At 48.5% G+C, this 22,424-nt stretch overlaps 1 protein-coding gene across 2 annotated transcripts in view; it reads right to left on the bottom strand.

Annotated features, from left to right (window-relative positions):
* PI4KA (phosphatidylinositol 4-kinase alpha) overlaps window positions 1-22,424 on the bottom strand; it is a 2,470,135-nt gene that overhangs the window by 278,484 nt on the left and 2,169,227 nt on the right. For both annotated transcript variants that reach the window (XM_069619956.1, XM_069619957.1), the window contains one exon: window positions 14,196-14,266. In XM_069619956.1, the coding sequence (XP_069476057.1) occupies window positions 14,196-14,266 (71 nt within the window). The remainder of the gene's footprint in view (window positions 1-14,195; window positions 14,267-22,424) is intronic.

The following is a 22,424-nucleotide window of genomic DNA, read 5'->3' as shown; positions in this document are numbered from 1 at the left end:
GCCTCAGAAAAAGTTGGCCCTTTCAAAACAGGCTGATATGAGGGGACTGCGACACTGTTTGTATTACACTCGAAATGATTAGGAATCTCTTCCTTGTTGCTTACCATATAGAGGGCAATAGATTTTCTTATTTCTTCTCTTATTAATTCAGACGTCAGGCCTGTTGCTTCTATAGGTATAGTTGGAATTGATTTCGAAATACTACTTACTTTCTCTTGAGGAGTAGGTGGTTTGAAACTACTACTTTCTTCCTCTTGAGGTGCAGCTGTTATTTGTGGTAGCCTAGATTGCTCTACGCACCATTGTGTTGCTAAGGCAACTAAATCATCCAAAGGCTTATAGTTCATGTTGGTTGAAGTCAAATGTGATGCTATCGTTCCTGCCTGATTTTGTAATTCTTTAGGACCAACACACGCCCAAACGTTCCTTGTATTTGTGTTTTTACATGGCACCGTTTTCACTACTTCCCATTTTCCTTTATTTAATTTTTTGCCAATCGTTTGTTCTAGTCTGCACTTCTTCAGGCTTCGCTTGAGAAAAAATGTTAAGGCTAGATTTTATAGGCACCTCTTTTTGTTCACTCATTTTTCTCGCAGAGGATGTTTCAGTGTCAACAACCACAGACTTTTTTGTTGAACAGTTCACTATTTTAGTCAACTTCCCCTGTTCAGTTTCAGTCAAAACAGATTCATGGATTTCCGGCAAGGTGATTGCAGTCTTCGCATAAGTTTGATTATTAGCATTTGTCTTTAAGACTTGTACGTTAGGCTCAGTTTGAGTACTTATGTCCATTTGAGTACAATGTCTAAAGATTTCATACGTTTTGCCAGGTGACGTATCTCGATTGCCAATTGGGTTAATAACTGTTTGATTTTCTGGTCCATGGTTTCATATAACCTTGCCAGGGCTGAGCGATGTTCATTCCTTCTAAAGTGTTATTTACAGTTGATGTTTCTGTATACAATTCTTGAGAAGGGGATTGATCTCTTCTTATATAGTTTAATTTATTCACACCCCTTATGGGATTTACCTGTCGTGGGGTAGGTGGAATAAATGACAATGATTGAGGTGTTGATTGATGTGAACCATCAGAGACAATTGTCGCATGTAAACTTAACTGTTCCTCCGATATATAATTTGCCACCACAAGTTTGTCAGATAACCTTACAGGAGATGTGCCCATCGATGTTTTGATTGGGGAAAGCTCTTCCAATTACATTAGATCGCCCGTATTAAAGTGAATAAAAATAACCTCATCTGTTTCAATGTCTGCACAATTATTTAAATTCATAAATTCCATCATCTCATAATCAAAGAAATTGTAATTAACACAAAGTTCTGAGTTTCTTCCAGCTCGTAGATTCCTTTTCAGCTCCCCTTCCCCAAGTTCAATAAAGTTCCAGAAATGTCTCAAAATTACCTTTCTCCCGTTCAAGGTAATACAGTGCCACACAATCCTTGGGGTTCCCTTCCCCAGGTTCCAAGCAACACAGTTAAAAACAGAAAAGGGTGTTGATCCTTTGTTCTCAAGACAATACTTGCAGTTCCTCAGGTCTCGGGGTTCCCTTCCCCAAGACTTTAGCTCAATCACTTGTACTTGCTTCAGTCTCAAAAGGTTTAACACAACTCAAGGTCAGCCTGACCTGCATTCTGGATTGCTTCACCAGTTCACATGCAGTGCCTCTACTTGGTTTATTTTACAGTGTCTTTGGTTCTCACAGTTCAGGGCTCACTTGTCTAGGCACAGTTGTCAGACCACACAGTGCACCCATTACAGGTTGCGCAACCAGCATCCTAAGCTCTTCAGCATACACAGGTTCTTCTATACCTGCTCCTTTGTTCAGTCAGATTCACTTAACTCCTCTTTGTTGGCCTCTTGACTTTATATGCAGTTTTACACTTTTCTGGCTTCTCCTGGTTAACCTCTTGGCTGTGCAATAATGTGTCACATGCCTCTTGCCAGTCTTTGGCCAAGCCACACTGCATTTACTCATAAAGTTCACTTTGTGGCAGTTTTGCTCATGTCCCACCTCTCTATTGCACTCTTCCACACTTGAGCTCTTTCCTATATGTTGTTTTCATATGGGCACTTTCTTTTTGGCTGTCCTTTGTTTTGCCCATACAAGTTTTACTTAATTCCATACTCAAACTTAATTGCAAGGTTTCATTCAGTTTGGTATTTAACAGGTATTCAATATACTTAATTTCAAGTTTACATTCAGTTCGGCATTCAATATGCATTTGTTATGCTTGAGTTCAAGTTTTCCTTCAGTTCGGTATTCAATATGCATTCAATATTTTTCATTTCAAGTGTTTATTCAGTTTGGTTTTGTGAGAAACCAGAAGGTGTCTCACCCAATAGTCCCTGGGGATTTGTCATCCAGGTGGGCAGTACCCGGCCATCACTTTTGAATCCAGTTCCTGGGGGTGGACCAGTGCGGGAGGATCACCTGGGTGAGGGGTGTTCAGGGAGTGGGAGACCGGATGGTGAGATGCAGTATCCCCTTATCTGTAACACCTTTACCCCATCCCACCAGGTAGGATACAGGAACTCAACCCCCCCCTTTCAAAACACGAACACTTTCGCACAGACAGCGCGCTATTAGAAAAAACAGACTAACACCCGAGCCGTTTACCTGACATGTCCCAATACAATGGTCAGGCAATTACTGACCACCACGCACACCTGACTTCCATTACACTTCCCCATACGGATAAAAGGCAGAGCACATTTTGAGTGAAGCAACGCGCACAAGGAAACAGCAGTTCCAAGATGGCGAAACCAAAGGGGATCACAAGGAGGTAAGAGCCCTTGGCCTGTTCGACAAGGAACTGTTACTTTCATGAAGCCTCGAGAATGGAAAGCTTAAGACCAGGAAAACAGGCTAATGAATCATAAATTGTGTGTCGGAGGTAGCCAGGGCCCTCCCGCGTCAAAAAAGCCAGACGGGGAGAATCGCCAGCTGCCGTGGTACTATCCTTGGCCTCCAACAACAAAGCAGCATCAGTGAAATCAACACAGCCGGTGAGTTGTGGAGACCGCTACAAGACCAGTCTGTGTTGCAGCCAAGGTTGCAAGCGGCAACATTGCATGGCGAGCACTAGAACGAACATTGTTTGAAACGCATGTGATAACCAACGCATTTAAACGTGTGTGATAACCAACGCAAGTAAAGTTGAACTGCAGATGAGTGATTGAACTTGGAAACCAAAATATACGATACCTTTGACCGAGTGGTCCGGCACTACGTGCATGCTCAATCAAAGGTCTCCGTAAGGTGTCCAGCTGAGAATTGACAAAAGTGAAAGCGTGGCAAAGGATTGTGAATCAAAGTGGTCCTGCAACCGGTCAAGCATACTCCTGTGCACAAGTGAAAGTCTTCAATAATGATACAGTGAGAAGACAGTTGTTGACACAAAGTGGATAAAGTTGGTCCAAGCGGACATATGGAGATGTATTGAAAGCTTTGTGTTAAAGTAAGGTTGTGATATGATAGATAAATTGGTCCGAGCCCGGCAGAGGGAGACTGAATAAAGATTGTGTGTTAGAACGGATCTGAGCCCGGCAGCGGGGGATCCAGGGTGAACCGTGAATCACCCGAGAAATTGTATATGTGGAAATCCTACGAAAATTGTGTATATGTGAAAATACAAACTTTGTGTTAAGAGTGGATCTGGGCCCGGCGGAGGGGGATCAGAGGTAAATAGTAAATCACCTGAAAAAAGTGTGCATAAGAGATTCCTGAAAGTTAAGGAACTTTATTATTTGTTTGGTACAACAGGCCCTCTGAAAGAAGAGACTTTGAACAGAAAAGAGACTTTGGCATAGAAGGCCATGATGTTGGAGTCTTGAACTGCACCCTCATGCTAGAGAAGCCAGAGACTGTGCTAAGCTCGAGTGGGGAGCCTTGTCACATGCAGAAAACGTGGCTAAGGGAAGCCAACGGCTTGAATATCCCGACATATCATTTCTTTAACAATTTTCTTTTGCATACCATTATCTCCCACACTATTTGTATTTAGAGGTAAGTATTGGCAATAGGTTTATTAGTATATGTCCTTTTATTTTGACAAGACACCACCAGGACTACGTTATTATTATTTGATGGTCGCAGCTTGCGCCCATCTTTGGATTTAGGATTAGATGGGTATTTTTCAAACCCAATTGAAGTTCAATAAACGCCCTTGAAGTGTGGTCACTTGTGTCTGTCTTACTGTTTATACCATGCCTTCCAATATGCATTAATTATGCTTAATTTCAAGTTTCCGTTCAGTTCGGTAATTAATATGCACACATTATGCTTAATGTCAAGTTTTCATTCAGTTCAGTAATTTAGTACCTACTAGCAGCCCGCTCCGACACTCTCCGGTCCTCTGCATTGTTCCTCGGCGGCTCCTGCTGCTTCTTTCTTCTACATAGGCCGGTGGGCCAGCTTCTGCAAGCCCCTCTCGCACACTGGGTACTGCCTTACACACGCTGGTTGCTCTTCCGCCTCTGCATGGATGAGGACAGTGTTCTGATTTCTTCTGCACTGCCGCAGCTCTGGCTGCTGATTCCTTGTCACAGACACTCCCCTCTCTGGGCTGCTGTCCGGCATGCTGGCTCCTCCACAGGTTCCACCATGGCTACATCCTGCAGGAACGTGACCCCTGCTGGTCTGCTCCCCACAGGCCTCCCTGCTTCTACCTGTAGTGTTCTTTGGCCCTGTCTATATACACCTGCAAACACTTATCAGGTTGCAGATGTGGATCCTTAATTAGGTTTGCCTGACCATGATAAAGGGGACATGCCCAACTTGGTACAACGTCCTTTCATCGCCAGGCATTTTTACGAGTGCCTTTTAAATGTGTACAAAATAGTGAAAAAAAAAGATTTTCTAATTTTGGGGGGTTTGTGAAAGGGCAGATAAGTGGTTGGGGGGTCGGGAATAGTTAAAAATAGGTGATGAAGAGGGAGTTGGTTTGATAACCTTTTTCGTAATTAAACACGTTTAAAAGGCATTCGTAAAAAAATGCCCGACGATGAAAGAAAGTAGAACCACCGGATTCTCACCATAATTGCAGGCATCTTCCTCATCCCAGTACCAGAGTGGTAAAATGAAGGTGTAGTGTTCATTACTCCCAGTCTCCACTTCCTCGTCCCAGTACTTTCAATGGTTGAATGTGGGGAAATGAGGGGGAGAGGTCTTGCAGTAGCCCATAAACGTTGGGGAAGGGTTAGGTTTGTCATCAGTGGGGAAAAGAGGATACCATGTCTGGCCTGAGGGTATCCCACTTCCACTCACTGAGGACCTTCCACCCAGGTGAACCTCCCTCGCTTCACCACCACCAGGGTCAGGATTCAAAAGCAATGGCCTTTCTCTGGCCACCTGAGAAGAGGATTCAGGGGGTTAGGAGGGAAGGTACCCCCTGGTTTCTCACAGGGGGCAGTCCAGCTTTTCAGACTAATAATGTGTGCACATCACTTCTTTACCCTGTTTGAAAAACAAATACAGGACCAATGTATTATACTTGTTAATAGGAAGGTTTTCCTATGTACATTCTTTAATGTTGGGGGACATTCTTTCTGTTGTTGAGCTGTCTCGCTATTTCAGAAAGTTTAAAAGCTAATTTTGGGTACAAAACTATTACTAGCTTGCATTTTGTTTTCAATTATACACAATCTCTGGTATCTAAATCAGGTGCAGCAAGCCCCCATTTAAGAAACAAGCCTTAGCCAGGCATTGCCGTAATGGTACTAACTACCAATTAATGGTAGCAGCGTGAAAATGGTACACGTACCTGGGCATATGATAGCAGTGCCTGGCAAATGCCTATCTAATACTTATACACAAGCCAAAACTGATGGTGTTGCACCTGCTTGTTTTTAACCGAACTTCAGTGAAAGACACACATACTGCTTATAAATCAAGTGGCTAAAGGCAGAACTAGTAAATACATTATTATTACAACAGTAGCATGTTTACAACTCCAATTAAACCATTAGCTCTCAGAAGACTGATTTGAAAAGCCCTTGCAGGCACTTCAAGGGTAAAGTTTGATTTTAAGGGTTGATAGAAATAGCTCAAAGAGGTCCATGGGTGTTTTTCTTGGGCAAGGAGGGGCAGGAAGTGTGTGTGAATGGACATAGGGATTAGCATGGCCATGGGCAGTTGGTGAGTAAATAACCAAAAACCTAAAAGCTCTCCCTAGCTGTACTCTAGTGCATTAGTTTCAGTTTATAGCAAAACTAAAAATGTACGAGGTTTAAGCTACTTACCTGTAACTATTGTTCTCCAGCATGGGTCTGGCATGGATTCACATGCTCATGATATTCCCCGTCGTCAGGCTGGGAATCCTCAGTAAAATAAAAAACTGTTTCGCTTTCAGCTTGAAAACTGTATTTCTCCTCTAAACCAATCACTCTCTCCTGGGTCATATTGCCCCCATCCAATGACAGTCCATCCTTAGCTCCACCCCTGGTGGCCATCTTCAGATTTGGTAAGCACGTAAAGTGGCAGTAGGAACCAAGAAGAACCACAGAGGAGAAGGCGGGAGGGTTCGCATGTGAATCGATGCCAGACCCATGCTGGAGAACAAGAGTTACAGGTAAGTAACTGAAACCTTCTCCAGCATGGGGTCTGGCATGGATTCACATGCTCATGAATAGAGATTACACGCAGAACAAATACAGGACTAGAGGAGGCGGCAAGGTTCAAAAGAAGTAACACTTACCCCTGGAACAGACTCACCTCAAGTGAACAGGTTGAGTTGCACTGCTTGGCTGACCCGGGAAGGAATCCCTGTTGACGCAGTAGAACCTCGTGAAGGTGTGCGTGGTCCTCCTCGTAGCAGCCCCTCAGATGTCCAGCAGGGCACCCCAGAGAGTCATTGCAGCGAATGCTCTGGTGGAGTGGGCAGTTGGCCGGCCTGGCAGAAGTCTGTTAGCCATCCGATCACAGTGTATGATGCAGCCACAGAGCCACATGGATATGGAAGCCTTCGACAAGGCCTTTCCATGATTCACAGATCCAAAGTTGATGAAGAACTCAGAAGTTTTCTGGAAATTCTTTGTACGTGCCAAGTAGAACTTCAAGGCACGAGCAACGTCCAGCAAATGCAAGACCCTCTCAGCTGGCGACGACGGATTTGGGAAGAAGACAGTTCAAACCAAAGGTTTGTTGATGTGGAATTCCGACAGTACCTTCGACATAAAGGTGGGGTGTGTACACAGTACCACCCTTGAAGCGTGAAAAGACAAGTAAAGCTGCTTGCAAAACAGGGCCTGGATCACCCCGACCTGCCTGGCTGAGGTGATAGCCCCAAGAAAAGCAGTCTTCCACAAGAGAAACTTTAGCAGGGCTTGAAGCATAGGCTCAAAGGGCACCCCCATGAGCTTAGTTAGGACCACATTGAGCTCCCAAGCCGGGGCAGGATCCTTCAACCACAGAAAAGCCCAAAAGCTCCTTGAGGAACTCTTGACGAGTCTGTGCGACCACAGTGAAGGCCTACCCGGTGACCTGGTGTAACGGGATATGGTGCGAGGTGTACCTTGATAGAGGCGTGAGCCAGCCCAGGCCAGGGAAAGCAAGTATGGTAGGAGCTGCGGGGCTGTGACGCGCAGAGGGGTAATCTTCTGAGTCTGGCACCACACGGAGAAGCACTTGTGGCTGTAGCATGTCAACATTGACAAGGGTCTGGCCTTACATTCTGCAGGTAAAGCATAGCATCCAAACTCTAGGGCTGCAGGAGCCATGCCTTTAGATTCAGCGACTCCCGGTCGTGATGCAGAATCGCCCCTCCCTCTTTGGGAGGTCTGGGAGCAGCAGTAGCCTGATGGATGGGGTCATTGACGGATGCAGCAGGTCCGGGTACCAGATTTGTCGTGGCCACGCCGGGGAGACGCGTATCATCTTCCAGTGGCACTGTCTGAGTGTGTTGATCACACGAAGCAGGGGTGTAAGTGGAGGGAAAGCGTACAGGAACAGTCCCTCTCACGGGAACGAGAGGGTGTCCTGCATGCTCCTCGGCTGAGGGAACCTGATGGCAAACTCCTGGCACTTGGAGTTTGCTGCTGTCGCGAAGAGATCGATCTGTGTTTAGCCACGTTTGTCGAGCAGAAAGTCCATGTGGCCCTGGCAAAGCTCCCACTCGTGGCAAGAATGCAGCTCCCTGCTGAGCAAATCCGCTATAGTATTCTTGACGCCCACCAGGTGAAAAGGGACAGGGAACATGTCCTGATGAATGGTCCAGCGCCACAGATCTTGGGCTTCCTTGGAGAGGACTCACAAGCGGGTCCCCCCTTGCTTCCAGATGTAGAACATTGTGGTGGTGTTGTCCATGAAGATCCTCACCACCTTGCCCCTCAACAAAGGCAGGAAACACTTCCAGGAGTGTTGATGTGGAAGCCCTTTTCTTCCTGCAGCCAAAGGCCTCTGGTGAGCAACTGCCAGGTGTGGGCTCCCCAGCCTTCGAGAGGAGTCCGTGGTGACTGTCTAATGGTAAGACGGAACTTGAAAGGGGGTCCCCTGGACGAGATCTGGGCATATGCCCCACCACTGTATCGCCTGACAGAACTCCTTGCTGAGGGTAATTTTGTCTGCAAATGTCCCGATATTTGCATCCACCTCGCACCCAGGAACTCATGTAGAGGCCTCATCTGTAGTCTGCAGAGGCAGACGAGGCTGATGCAGGAGGACATCATGCCCAGCAGCGACTTGATGGCCTGCACCATGGCAGTCTGTGCCTATGACAAACGCTGTACTTTTTCCTGGATGGCCGCTACCCTCTCCTCCCAGGGGTACGCCAAATACGTTACTGTGTTAAGTCTGACACCCAGAAACTGCGTGTTCTGAGATGGCATCAAGCAGGATTTAGGATAGTTTATGGAGAACTCCAACTCGGTCAGCAGACGTATGGTCCTTGATGTGTGCTTGCTCGCAAGAACGTGGAAGCGGGATCGAACAAGCCAATTGTCCAGGTAAGGGTATACGTGGATGCCCTGCAGATGAAGATGCGCTGCCATCGGGGCCAAGCATTTTGTAAAGACCTTTGGAGCCAATTTTAGGCTGAAGGGAAGTGCCTTGAACTGATAGTGCTGCCCCTGAACCACAAATCGTAGGAATTTGCGGTGCTTCTTGTAAATGGGATGTTAAAGTAGGCATCCTCCAGTTCCAATGATGTCTATAAAATCGCTTTCCTCATACTGACTGAGCACGTGTTGTAACATGACCATCCTGAACTTCTGGAACTGTAAGTACTTGTTGAGATGATGCAGATCCAGGATTGGCCCACAACCGCCTGTCTTCTTTCGAACCAGAAAGTATCTGGAGTATACTCTGGGGCACCGGAGGTGCTGGGGAATGAGTTCTATTGCCCCCTTCTGTAACATGGCACGCCTGCAGAAGCTGTGGCCTGTGTTGTTCCTGTCAAGGCACTGGTGGAATACAAGGTCACCTGCGTTATTACTTCAAGGTGTGCCCTTGTTCGAGAGCGTCCAGCACCCATCTATCTATCGGTGGTGATGATCTTCCACGCGCTGATGACCTTTGCCAGTCGGCCTCCCGATGAGTGGGGCCGGAGGCCACGGCCGGTTCAGGCCTGTTTGGGGGGTCAGGCCCTGCCCTGAGGGCGGCGCTGTTACTTTCCCCCGCTGCCGTAAGCCAGAGAATGACCCCTGTGTGCTTCTTGAGTGGAGGGGTGGGAAGGCTGCTGGTACAGTGTAGTATATCCCTTGGAGGATCTGCCGGGCCTTACGCTGAAAGAACGAAAGGATGACAGCCGATGTTGTTGGAGGGCTCCGAGGTGGGGTGGGGGCGTTGTCTTCGTGTCGGTCTTTATGGCTTGCAGAGACTCGTTGACGCCATTGCCAAAGAGGTTTTCACTATCGAATGGCATATCCAGCACCTTAGCCTGAACGTCCTGGCGGAAATTTGTGGCCTTCAATCACCCTTGTCGACGAAGGGACACGCCATTCCCCATCTGGCAGAAACCTGTGTCCAGTGATGTCCAGCACTAACGTAATGGCATGGTACCATGTCACCTACCCCTCTGGAAACAGTGATGGTGCCTTGACCTTCTTTTCCTTGGTCAGGAAGACCAGAATAGGTCACAGCTTGTACCATAGTTTCCAGTCATATTGGGACAAAATGGCTAGGGCATTAGCTGGCGTGATGGTGGAGGATGCTGTAAAGATGATTCTCTTGCCAATTGCGTCCAGTTTCTTCCCTTCCTGGTCCGGGGGCACACTGGATGCAGACGATGGGTTTGCCGAGCGCTTCCTGCCTGCATCGAAAACCACTGAGTCGAGCGAATGTTGAGATCTTAAGCACCAGGGAGCTGAATCTGGTACCCTGTACTTTTTCTCCAGTCTGTCACGCTTGGGCAGGGCCATACTCGGGTACTTCATTAGCGCCAAGCTCTCATCCCAGATAATATCCAGGAAGGGCACAAACATGATTGTCTTTCTTCTGGACTCGCGCCGCTGGTTCAGGAACCCTTCTTTCTTAGTTTCCTCTGGCACTAACTTAAAAAGGTCAGAGACCCTGGACATCATGAAATGAAAGGATATAACTTCGTCAGGTGGGGAGGCTTTATGGGGCTCGTCCGCATGCAGTGTTTCTCAGTCAGCTGGCACATAGTCTTCCTCGTCGGTGCCTGTAACCATAGTAGCTGTGTCCGTGTCTGTGTACTGTGTGCTGCGTTGGCGCGCCGGGTGGAGTCAGGTCGCGACGTGGTGGTGGCGGAGGGGTCGGGTGACGCCGAGGCCAGCCGCGTCCTTAGGTTTCCTCTTCCGATGAGGAGGGGTCAACCTCAGAGGCCCCCCGAGGGTCCTGTGGTGGAGCAAGCCCTGGTGTTGGGGGCAGCCTCTGCTGGATCTCCATGACCTGTGTGTGTAGAGGTATCAGAATATCTAGTGACACGTCCCTCGGTTGAGGAGTGTAAGGAACCAGCGGTGTAGGGTCTGGACTGATGCGCCTCCTCCTGGGTGCAGGAGACAAAGGCTCACCGACCCCAGGGTCTCCCCCTCCTTTGTGGTCTGTATAGTAGTCATCAGGAAGACCAACGTTGTCCTCGTCAGAGCTTGTATAAATCTGCACCTGTTTCTGTGGAGCAACACGTTGGTCCACATTCTGTGGAGGTTCCACCGAGGGGGCCTTGTCCTCCTCTCTTTCCTTCGCTGGAGGCTTCTGGTTCGGTGCGGTTACAGGGCCTTTCCCCATCGCCGGGGTGCCTGCTGCTTTTGCTGCTGCCTCCGCAGCTGTATCACGCCTCAGGGGTAAGGACACACGTGGGATGGCCGTTGTAGGCACTACCTTCAAGGACCCACTCTCCTTAAATGCTGTCGTAGTGGTCGTCATCGACTTCGTCGACAAATGTGGTCATCGGGTCCGTCGTCGAAGCGGTTGACTTGGAAGGCTGAGAGGTCTTAGTTAGTTTTGAAGAGTCCTCCCCGGATTTCTCCCTCGTCAGCTTGTCTGCTGGTAAATGGAGTGTAGAAGGGGTCAGGGACTTTCTCTTAGAAGAGGCCCCTTCGCCAGCAGGCTCACAGTGGAGGATGATGGTGATCGCCCGCTGCCCGACTTGGGACCTGCATAAGCGGCATACCCAGCGGAACCAGTGTCGCAGAGCTTGGCCTTCTCTTGGACCCCACAGGCGTGGTGTTCTCAAAGGATCTCGACATCCTCCCAGAGGGAGTTTGCTCCTCGGGTGAGGCATGACTGTGCCCGGAGGCTGAATCAGAGGCCTTACTCGATTTGAGCCACGCTGCCAGCCTGCTGTAGCGATCTTTATTGGTTTTCTTTGAGAAACCAGGGCACACCTTGCATCCCTCCTCATCGTTGTCCGGATGCAGGCAATTTAGGCATTTATGATGTCGATGTTCTGTGAATATGTTCCTTAATCCACACTTCGCACAGAGCTTGAAGAGGCTCCTGCCATCCTTCTCCTCAGACATGCTCGAAAGGCACAAAGAAGGCCCAAGTCCGGGTCTTCTTGAAACTTCAAAGGATGATTCGCAGTGGATGAAGATCTTCGCTGGCAGCGGGTCCCCGCTGCCGGTAGCTGTCCTTTGGTCGAAAACGATAAGTCAAAATCAGTCAAAATGTGTTAATTTTCCATGGAAAAAAACTCAGAAATGCTCAAAAATAACTCGGAGAGCAAAGTGAGGCCCCCCCCCAACACTGAAGTGTGCAGTAAAAATCTGAAGATGGCCACCAAGGGTGGAGCTTAGGGGAAGGACTGTCATTGGATGGGGGCGGTATGACCCAGAGGACAGTGATTGGTTTAGAGGAGAAATACAGTTTTCAAGCTGAAAATGAAACTTTTTTTTCTTTTACTGAGGATTCCCAGCCTGACGACAGGGAATATTCATGAGCATGTGAATCCATGCCAGACCCCATATGCTGGAGAAAGTATCTTTATGAAATGGTCCTGAAGGATTTTAACCCGCGTTATATAGGGTACATTTAGATCACTGCAGCAGACTCATTACACTCTAAGCTATTTTTCTAGTACTGGAAGTAATTTCCTGTAGGCTACACATGGATCTTTGCAGCAGATGCACATATTCCCGATAGGTTATCCTATTGGGATGGAACTTGTGACCTTCCTGTCACACACATGTTCCTGTGGCAAATTAATGAACCCCCTTAAACATGCTTCCACATTCCAGTTTGGAGCACTGTAATTAAAACGTGTTAAGTTTACCTAATTTATAGTACTCAATTCATAGAACTCAGAAGGATGAAGGGCTAAGTAGGCCCTTCCATGGAAATCAAAGCTGTAAAGTACAGGCTGGCCCCATGTCAGAGGCTAGCACTTTATTGTGTGAACCACTGATAATCTGACTGGGAACAACCCTCACTGCCCGTCCAAAGCATTGCTGCATATGCCCTATACATACTTAAGGACTCTGGAATAACACTGTGCAGGCAAGAGCTATGCCTGGCCGCTACTTTCCACTTTCGAATTGCCGCTAATCAATCACTGAGCGGAGCTGGCTGACTTGGAGGCATAGGGCGGCACGCCCGCTGTACATTAGTTTAGTTGACTCTATGTGCCCTGCTATCTTGAGAAGGGCTGAGGAAACGTTGAGACTGCTAGAGTCTCACACTAATTCTTCTTCTTGAGAAGGGCTGAGGAAGACAGCTGGAGTCTCACACTAACCCTTCTTCTTGAGAAGGGCTGAGGAAGACTGCTGGAGTCTCACACCAACTCTTCTTGAGAAGGCTTAAGCTTTGCAAAGGCTCACTTCCACACGTACCCCAGAATTGAGAGAGGCCACATTACCCTAGAGACAGTGAATTCTTATCATCAACTGGAAAGGACAAAGGGTGATGCAAACTTATAGACAGTGAAATGTCACTACCATCTCTAACTGAGGAAGACGGACGTACGCCTACAGACAGTGGTGTCTCATTAAGTACACTAAACTGACAGAGAAACATCTCAACTCCTTTACAATTAAAAACATTAATTTAAACATTTATTTTTTGTGTGTTTGACTGGAGATGTGCCCTAAAGGTAATGTGAAAATGACAGCATGGCACAATTGGTGTGTCCAGCCCAGCCTGCCTGAAAACACAGGAAACTGGTCAGGATAGTAGATGGGCAACATTGTCTCTAACATACAGGCAGCTTTAAAAGCTTTCAATGAAAAACATCTAACAGACATGTGGACCTATATGACATTGGTGAAGGTCACACTTTGAACAAAAACACTTATAAACTTTAATGTGCACATTTTTGGATTTGTCTGCCACTTGAAGCCTTTATTGTATTTTATGGTTTCGACTCAAAGTTATTACTCAGACAAGGAAACATTGCGCTTAGGTACAGTTGCACCTTTTCAACCCTTCTTCGGGTGGGCCAGTATCTGGGACTTCTGTGCACAAATCTGGGATCTCACATTTGCCCACCAAATCGGAACAGCACTTGGTATTCTAGCCCAAAGGGGAGATATTAAAACACTGGGCTGTTGAACACCAGAGGTGATAACTTTTGAGACCAATTTATAAGGCCAAAATAAAAGAAAATGGTGTATATAAGACTCAATGGATATCACAACTACTGGCACAAGGCTATCTCAACCGGGGCATGCATTAAAAGGGGGTTGTCAAACAGTATATGGTTCCATTCCAATATGAATTTTACAGACCTACACTTATGTGTGGGAGGTTTGGGGTGACGGGAGGGGGTTGGGAAGGTGCACAAACCTTCTTTCTCCAGCTCGCTCACTCCACAGCGCTTCACCTTAAACTTGGCCAAGTACGGAGCCTTTGCAGCACTAAAAGAACAGAAAAGTACAGGAGAAATCTGAGAAGAAGAATCTCAACACTGGGTCAGATCAGAAAGACAACATAGTATGTTTCTCCATTAACATTCTTATTCACGGTTTATGCACATATATCTTTATCAGCAGTTTGCTTCCTTTCCACAGGATCCCATAAGCCTCCAAACAAATAATAGTAATGTCGTATTCTTGTATTGTGTGTTAACACATTCCTCCAGTTATGAACTCTGTGATAATTATTGTCCCATTTCTATGGTACTTGACTTCTGAACCTTGAAAGGATGAAAGGCTATGTCAGCCCTGCTGCAGGAGTCCAACTTGCGAAGTGCAGGCTGCTCTCATATCAGAGACCAACGTTTCTCCTGTGTTGTTATAAACCCACCCCACAATGAAACACTTGAATTTCATATGCATGCAAGAAACAGCTGCCAAGTACCTTAAAGACAAAGGGGGTCAATATGAGTTGGGAGGTATTCGGGCAGTAAATTCGCCAGAATACCGCCCAATGGAATTATCATTACCGCCACTTGCTCTGGTGGATTTACCGCAGGATTACAAGCAGTGGTGGTGTAGTAAATCCCAATTTGTTCAGATTCTGCCAAAAATGGCCAGAAAGTCAGCAGATTTACCGGTGACGACTCCAACTTTCCGCCAAATTTGTAGTTGGGCGGTGTGGAAAACGTGGCTGTGTATGGTAATTCCGATGCATTTTTCCTGCACCGCTCAACTCGTATTGAGGCCCAAAATTTAATAGTATCAATCCTCAGTGACTGTCGGGAAAGATCATCTTTTTGCAGCTTTTCCTCCAATAACATCAATGGAACCTCTAAAGTTTTTGATATGACTCTATCACTGCCCTCATTTTTGGAGGTAAGTAAACCCTTTTTGCTTAACTTTCCTTGCTGAGCGCATCTCTTTTCGGGCACTGGTCAGCCCATATGTGTAACAGTGCAGGAGACAGTGTGCCCTTTGCAAGATTCCTTTATTTGCTCGCTGCAGCACACATCTTCGTACCCCTTTTTCTTTTCACTTTTGTAACATTTCTTTAACTTTTTCAATGTGTCTAAGTCGAGCTGGTGCCAACGGATATTTTCCTACTGTGTTTTTCATTTTTACCACATGCAACTTTTCATTTTACTGCATTATGCCATTTCTAGTACCATACAACAAAATGCCAGTGCCACATGTTTTTCTCCCGGTTCTTTAACCATCTTGTCCTTTGATTTTTTTCCATATAAGGTAAACCCTTTTCTGGGAAAACCTCGAGTTGCCCAGGCAAAACAGCGCTGTGTGCATTGGGCAAGATGTGGGTATTGTGACTGTTTTGTCACAATCCGCATTCGAGCCAGGGGATGACTGTTGGTATGCAGCTGTGGGGCAGGAGGTTATCCAGTACTGGGCAGCCCTTGCCAGTTTGAATGGTGCAGATCCTTGCCATTGGTGGGATTGGACAGCCTACAGCCTGAATTTGAGATACAAGGAGGAGCCCTGCAGCCATTACCCAGATCCCCATTTGGAGCCAAGGCCCCTAACAAAGATGAGCAGCCCACTGAAGACTCAAAGACTGCTGTTTAAGCCAAACAGCATTGCCTCCAGTCAAGCCCCAGTGAAGCTCTATATAGGGGTGGTCAGGAAAGGTGACCACGATAAATAGGGGTTCATGCTGCGCGCGCCGATTTGTGACTGGGGGTGCAGCAAACTGGGCGTGATGTTGCAATTTCATATTTATCCAGTGTAGTTAAATACGAATGGGATATGTTACTTTAGTGTTACCAGTTGTTTAAAGTTGATACATGTTAGATTTGCATGCGCGTAGAAAGATCAAATGCTAAAATCGCCTAATGAAATATAAACATGAATCAAACATTTGCTTGTGTGACACGACAACGAGTTTCATAATGTGCATGCGGGGAAGGACGGTCTGTCCTGAAAAACCCACTGTAAAACAGATGAACAAGTTACTTTCTTACCTGGTAACGTTCTTTCGATGGGATGGTCCAACGACGTATTCCATATCTATGACAGGTAATCACCACAGCTGTGCTGCTTCGGAAACATTTTTCGGCGTCTGCGTCCTGCGTCGATGACGTCGATGCGCCGTCGTCGAGGACCTCCTCCGACGTCCAACGTCATCCGATGTGATAAGTAGGACGCACGACGCCCGTAGCCTCAGTTGTAGTTTTTTCCCCCAGAACGTGTGACATTAGTCAACTGCCAGTCAGACACAAAGCCTTGAGGAACGTAAGCTGCAATCGCAAAAGAAATTCTGCAGCGGGGAAGGCAGGAAGGGAGCGATATGGAATACGTCGTCGGACCATCCCATCAAAAGAATGTTTTACCAGGTAAGAAAGTAACTTGTTCTTCGAGGGGATTGGGTCCTCCAACGTATTCCATATCTATGACAGACTTCCAAAGCAGTACCAGAGCAAGGAGGAGGTAAAGAATTTAGAATCAAATTTTAGAATTGCCAATCAAATAGAGCAAAGGACTGCCTTGCCAAAGACCAGATCCTGTCCTCGGATGGAATCGAGGGAATAGTGACGTACAAATGTATGTACTGAAGCCCAGGTGGCTGCATCACAGATGTTGCGAATAGGAACACCCCTCTGCAGGGCAGTAGATGCAGCCATACCCCTGGTAGAATGGGCCCGCAAGCCAGCCGGCGGGTCCTTACCCGCCAAGCGGTAACAGTCCGAGATGGCCAAAATAATACAGCGAGACAAAGTCGGTTTCGTCACAGCCTGTCCCAAACGCTTACCAGCGTAACCAATAAAGAGTTGATCGTCCACTCTGACCCGGGACATGCGTGAAACATAAAAGCTTAAAGCTCTCCTAGGATCAAGCCTATGGAGCCTCTCCTCTTCCTTACCAGGATGCGGAGGAGGATAGAATGCCGGAAGAACAACCTTCTGGGCCAAATGAAATTCCGAAACCACCTTCGGAAGAAAAGAAGGACGAACTCTAAGGGCAACCCTGTCCTTGTGAAATACAGTGAAGGGTGGCTTAACTGAAAGTGCCTGTAACTCACTCACTCTGCGAGCGGAAGTAACCGCAACCAAAACCACAGTTTTCAGAGTTAACAGCCTCAAAGGGCAAGAATGCAAAGGCTCAAACGGAGCACCCATAAGAAACTTAAGAACAAGGTTTAAATCCCAACCGGGCACCAGGAAAGGCGACGGAGGGAACACATTAGTGAGCCCTTTCAGAAACTGTGAAATTAAAGGGATTTTAAAGTAGGAACACTCTTCAGATGAGCGCTTAAAGATGGACAGCGCCGCCAGGTAACCTTTAATGGTAGCAAAACAAAGGGGGGTCTGGGAATCTCTCTACCAGCACGAACACAGCCCAATGACCTGTTCTTGGGTGAATAACCCCTGGGAGAGACTCTACCCTGTCAGCTCGTTGGCATGAGCTCTCCATCCGTCACGATCGTCACCTCCGGCCAGGGAAGCCAAAATGGAGCCCCCTTCATCAAGCTGCCTTCGACGGCCCACCACAGAAGGTCCCGGGCGACCGAGGGCAGCACCTAAACCGGGTCCGACATCCTACCGGAGGACTGCGACCATTGCATCTTGAGTGCCCACTGCAAAGATCTGGCACCAGAAGAATGCAGGATGCCATGAGGCCGAGCAACCTCAAGAACTGTGGACCATCTGCTGAATGTGAAGAGCCCTCACCTGAGGAGGAAAACACTGCCCCAGGGAAGTGTCAAGCACTGCTCCGATGTACTGGAGACGCGGTGTTGGCGTCAAATGGGACTTCTTTAAATTGAGGGAGAAGCCCAGCCTGTGAAGGGAGTGGCAGGTGACGGACAGATGATCCAGGACTTGCTCGGGAGAGCTCCCCCTGATCAACCAATCGTCCAGGTAGGGGTAGACGTGAATCCCCCCCTTGCCTGAGATGCGCTGTCACCACCACCATGAGCTTGGTGAAAACCCTCGGGGCGGAGGTCAATCCGAACGGCAGGACCCGAAACTGAAAATGCGAGTCGCCAACCGCGAACCTCAGGTACTTCTTGTGCTTGGTATGGATCGGCACATGGAAGGAAGCATCCTTGAGGTCGAGAGACACCAATCAGTCCTGAAGCTGAAGGGCCTGGAGGACTTGAGAGAGAGTAACCATCTTGAACTTGACCTTCCTGAGTAGTTTGTTCAAACCGTGCAAGTCCATGATGGGTCTCAATCCCCCGTCTTTCTTTGAAATCAAAAAATAAGGGGAATACCATCCCTTGTTCCTCTCCGCTACAGGGACCAGTTCTATGGCGCCTTTCTCCAGCAGGGCTCGAATTTCCTGCGCAAGGAGCGGATCTGGACTCTGCAAAGAGAGGTTCCCCGGTGGATTGTCATGAGGCCTCTGCCAAAAGGGAAGACAGTATCCGTGGGTTATGATCTCCAGAACCCACACATCTTAAGTAATGGCACGCCACTCTACAAGATGCTGCGCCAGCCTTCCCCCCAACCGGCGAACCATGGGACATGGCCTCATGACTGAGTGCTAGCGGCTGCGGCGTTACCTGAGGGCAAAGAGGCAACTGCCCGAGCGGCCTTGGCACCACGGGTACCCCGACATCCACCTCTGGTACCCCTGCGTTGGCCTCTTTGACTGCCAGCTCCTCTCGCTTTACTGAAGGACGAGTAATAGCGAAAGGAACCACACCTCATTGCTGTCCCCTAGGACGAAAAGGCGGAGGTTGGTGAACTGCAGCGCCCAACGACTTTGCTGCAGCTTTGGAGGTCTGCAACCTCTCAAGGCTCTCGTCAGCCTTGCTGCCAAAAAGGTGTTCACCGTCAAAGGGCATGTTGAGGAGCCGGGACTGCACATCAGGAGCAAACCCCCGACTTCCGCAACCACGCAAACCTGCGTATCACGGTGCTCGCCGCCATGGACCTGCTGACGCATTCAGCCATGTCCAAACCGACTGAACGGACTCACACATGGCATCCTTACCATCCTGGACCATAGCAAGGAAACCATCCCGTTCGTCCCCTTCGGGAATATGTTCAGCCGCTAACACAACACAGTTCCACAGAGTGTGTGTGAAACGAGACAAGGCACAAATGGAGTTGGCCGCCTGAAGCGTCATACCACCAGAAGAAAACACTTTCTTCGCCCAGCCATCAAAACATTTGTCGTCCCTATCAGGAGGGATGGTAGGGTATGACGCCTGCTTTTCCGGGGCCGTGGCCGCCTGCACCACCAAACTCTCCGGAGTGGGGTGCCTGATCAAGTAGCAGGGGTCGCTACTGGCTGGACGGTATTTTCGCGACAAGGACCTGCCCACCGCCGGGAGACTCTCCGGAGCAGTCCAAGCCGCCGCCACCCTTCTCTGTACAGCCATATGGAACGGCAGTACCGGGTCAGTTGGGGGACCAACATCAAGGATGTCCGTGAGATCATCCTGCACAAACTCCCCTGGGGGAGCAGACCATCCCAAGTACTCGGAAACCCTAGCCATAAGGCGCCGGTACGAGGAATCGGCATGAGAGCCAGGCTCAGGCCTACAAAACTCCACCTCCGGAGAGGTGTCCAGTCCACTGGCATCATGCAGTGACTGCCTCAAATCGTCAAACTGACTATGGCCCGAGACCATGTCATCTGGGACCTGACTAGGAACCAGGCCATCAGAATCCTCATATACCTCCGAAATATATTCCAGGTGGCGAAAAGAAGGCACCCGAGAGTGCTTGCTCTTAACCAGAGCCTTCCTAGGGGGTTTCCCCGTGCCACGGGGCACCTCCGACACCCCGGCCTTGAAAGGCGTAGAGTGAATCAGCGTCGAGAGAACAGGCATCGGCGCCGAGAGGACCGGCGTCGACGCCGAGTAAATCGGCGTCGACGTCAGATGCAGCGCCGCCAGCATCGACGGCGTCGATGCTGTCCTCGAAGCCGGAGCTCCGAGCGTGTCCTTCGACGACCTGAGCGTCGACGGCTTCGACGACTTCCTCAGAGCCTCGAGAAAGCCTGTCGACGTCCTCGACGCCTCAGACGTCGATGTCTTCCTCGAAGACATCACAAGTGCACACGGTCTCAAACGCGTCGAGGACCGGGACCTGGAACGGGTACGTCGAGAACGAGTCCCCTTGTCCGAACGGGACCTCTCCCGTGACTCGTGCCGACCACTCTTGCGAGCGGTGTCTCTCGACCTCTCACGGCCGACCCCACTCGGGGGCGCGGAAGGCTTAGTACCCTGCGACTCGAGAATCGCCAGCATTTTCTTCCCGAAGGAAGCCCATTCCTCCGGCGTCGCACGGCTGGTGGGGTAAGCGACGTGCCGGGCAGAGTCCTCAGAAGAGGACCTGGAAGACGACCGCTGTCGGCGCTTCTGTAAATGCCTCGAAGAGGCCGAGGAGTGGCGAGACCGACCTAGAAGGAGACCCACGAGACTTCGGACGATGACGCAGAGAGTCACCTCTCGAATCATCCGTCGCAAAGCCCCTCAGACTTCGACTTCCGGGGCTTGGACACCCGACCTACCGACAACAACTTCTTACGTTCTCGTAAGGCTTTGGACGTGAGCGTCTGGCAGTCGATACAGTCATCCGTGTTGTGGGCCTCCCCGAGGCACCAGAGGCAGGCGTCGTGCAAGTCCGCCACCGACATCTTGGACCCACACTCCCCGCACTTCTTGAAGCCCGGACGCGGGGTCGAAGACGAAGTAGAAGACATCTTCACACGAAGGATTTACAAAAACGAACAGGTTCAAAGAACCGAGAAGAACAGAACTCCGAAGAGTCGAGGCGTTAACCGAGATTCACGAAGCAACACGTTCGCGGAAAAAACGGAACTGAAGCTACGGGCGTCGTGCGTCCTACTTATCACATCGGATGACGTTGGAGCAGGTTCTCGACGACGGCGCATCGACGTCATCGACGCAGGATGCAGACGCCGAAAAAAGTTTCCGAAGCAGCACAGCTGTGGTGATTACCTGTCATAGATATGGAATACGTCGGAGGACCCAATCCCCTCTAAATGATATTTATTAAACTTGCAGGCACACAGAGGAACATACAGAGGAACATACAAGGAGAATGTATACAGCTCCATGTAGTGGGCTTTTTATGAATTCATTGAGACTTTGCAGCCAGCAATACGTGCAATTAATTCTGGTGGCTGAGAAAATCTAGTTCTGCAGGAATGATAACTGGGAGGGGAACAATGATTAACTAGCTGGTCAGCTGTTGAGCAGAACAAGGTTTATGGCTTTGTAGTTTCGCAGGGAACAGATGTACATCTTTCAGTGCATTGAAGTCTTGCAGAGGGATCCGGCCATTTGTTTTGACCAGCAATAAGCAATGGCACTCAAGGACAAAGTAATCAATACCTAGGGGTTTCAATTGTATTTTCAGATGTGCAATACGTGACAAAATGGTAATCATTTAGATCAGAATTTTGCAATGGAGCCAGTATGACGAAGTGGATGAGCTAGCCACCGCCAGTTCAAAGAGAACCTGTTTACTCAGCTTTTTCTCATGTTGTTAAAGTATCCATGCGGACCATGTGCAATTATGTTTAAGGTTAAAGGGCTCAGGCCATTTGTTACTAGTAATTAATTATGTCTGCACACAAATGTTTAACTGTGTGAGGATTACATGACCTCTCACAGACAAATCCTTAGAAGAGGTGTGTTCTACACATGAGCTGAAGATGGTAGTTAAGATACCAAGTGGCCAATGAGAGTGGAAGAATTGGAGAATGATGGGATTTTTTGTAGAGGTTTTGTCCAATCACATGTGGGTGGTGGATTGTAATCAAATATATCAGAGTGTTTGTAGCAAAAATGTATAATGTGTCAGTTTATGTGGTTCAGTGAGACTTGGGTTAGTTTCCCTCTACGGCGTCATCTAGCTTCTCCCCTGACGATTGTACCATACACTTGCTTTACGTACATGTGCACTCGTTCCTAAAGTGAGGGGCCCGCTTTGGGTTAAGGTGATTAGGTACCTACCCCTACACATTTGTTGACCATGAAGGGACCCTAGGCTTTCTGAGACGCTAGGTGTCTCCTATCCGCACAACCCGGCTGCAGCATCTCACTGTGTGGACCAGTCTTCTGTGACAGTGAGAAAGAGGTTTGCAGGTGCCATATTGGTTAAAGGCCTGCCTGATCCATGGAGTCATGTTACCGTTACTTCATTGGGGTAAAGCAAGAGGG

Source organism: Ambystoma mexicanum, chromosome 10 (genome assembly GCF_040938575.1).
Source record: "Ambystoma mexicanum isolate Mex_15411 chromosome 10, UKY_AmexF1_1, whole genome shotgun sequence".
Lineage (NCBI taxonomy): Eukaryota > Metazoa > Chordata > Amphibia > Caudata > Ambystomatidae > Ambystoma > Ambystoma mexicanum.
The sequence above is the reverse complement of the archived record's forward strand: the minus strand, read 5'-3'. Positions and strand labels throughout refer to the sequence as shown.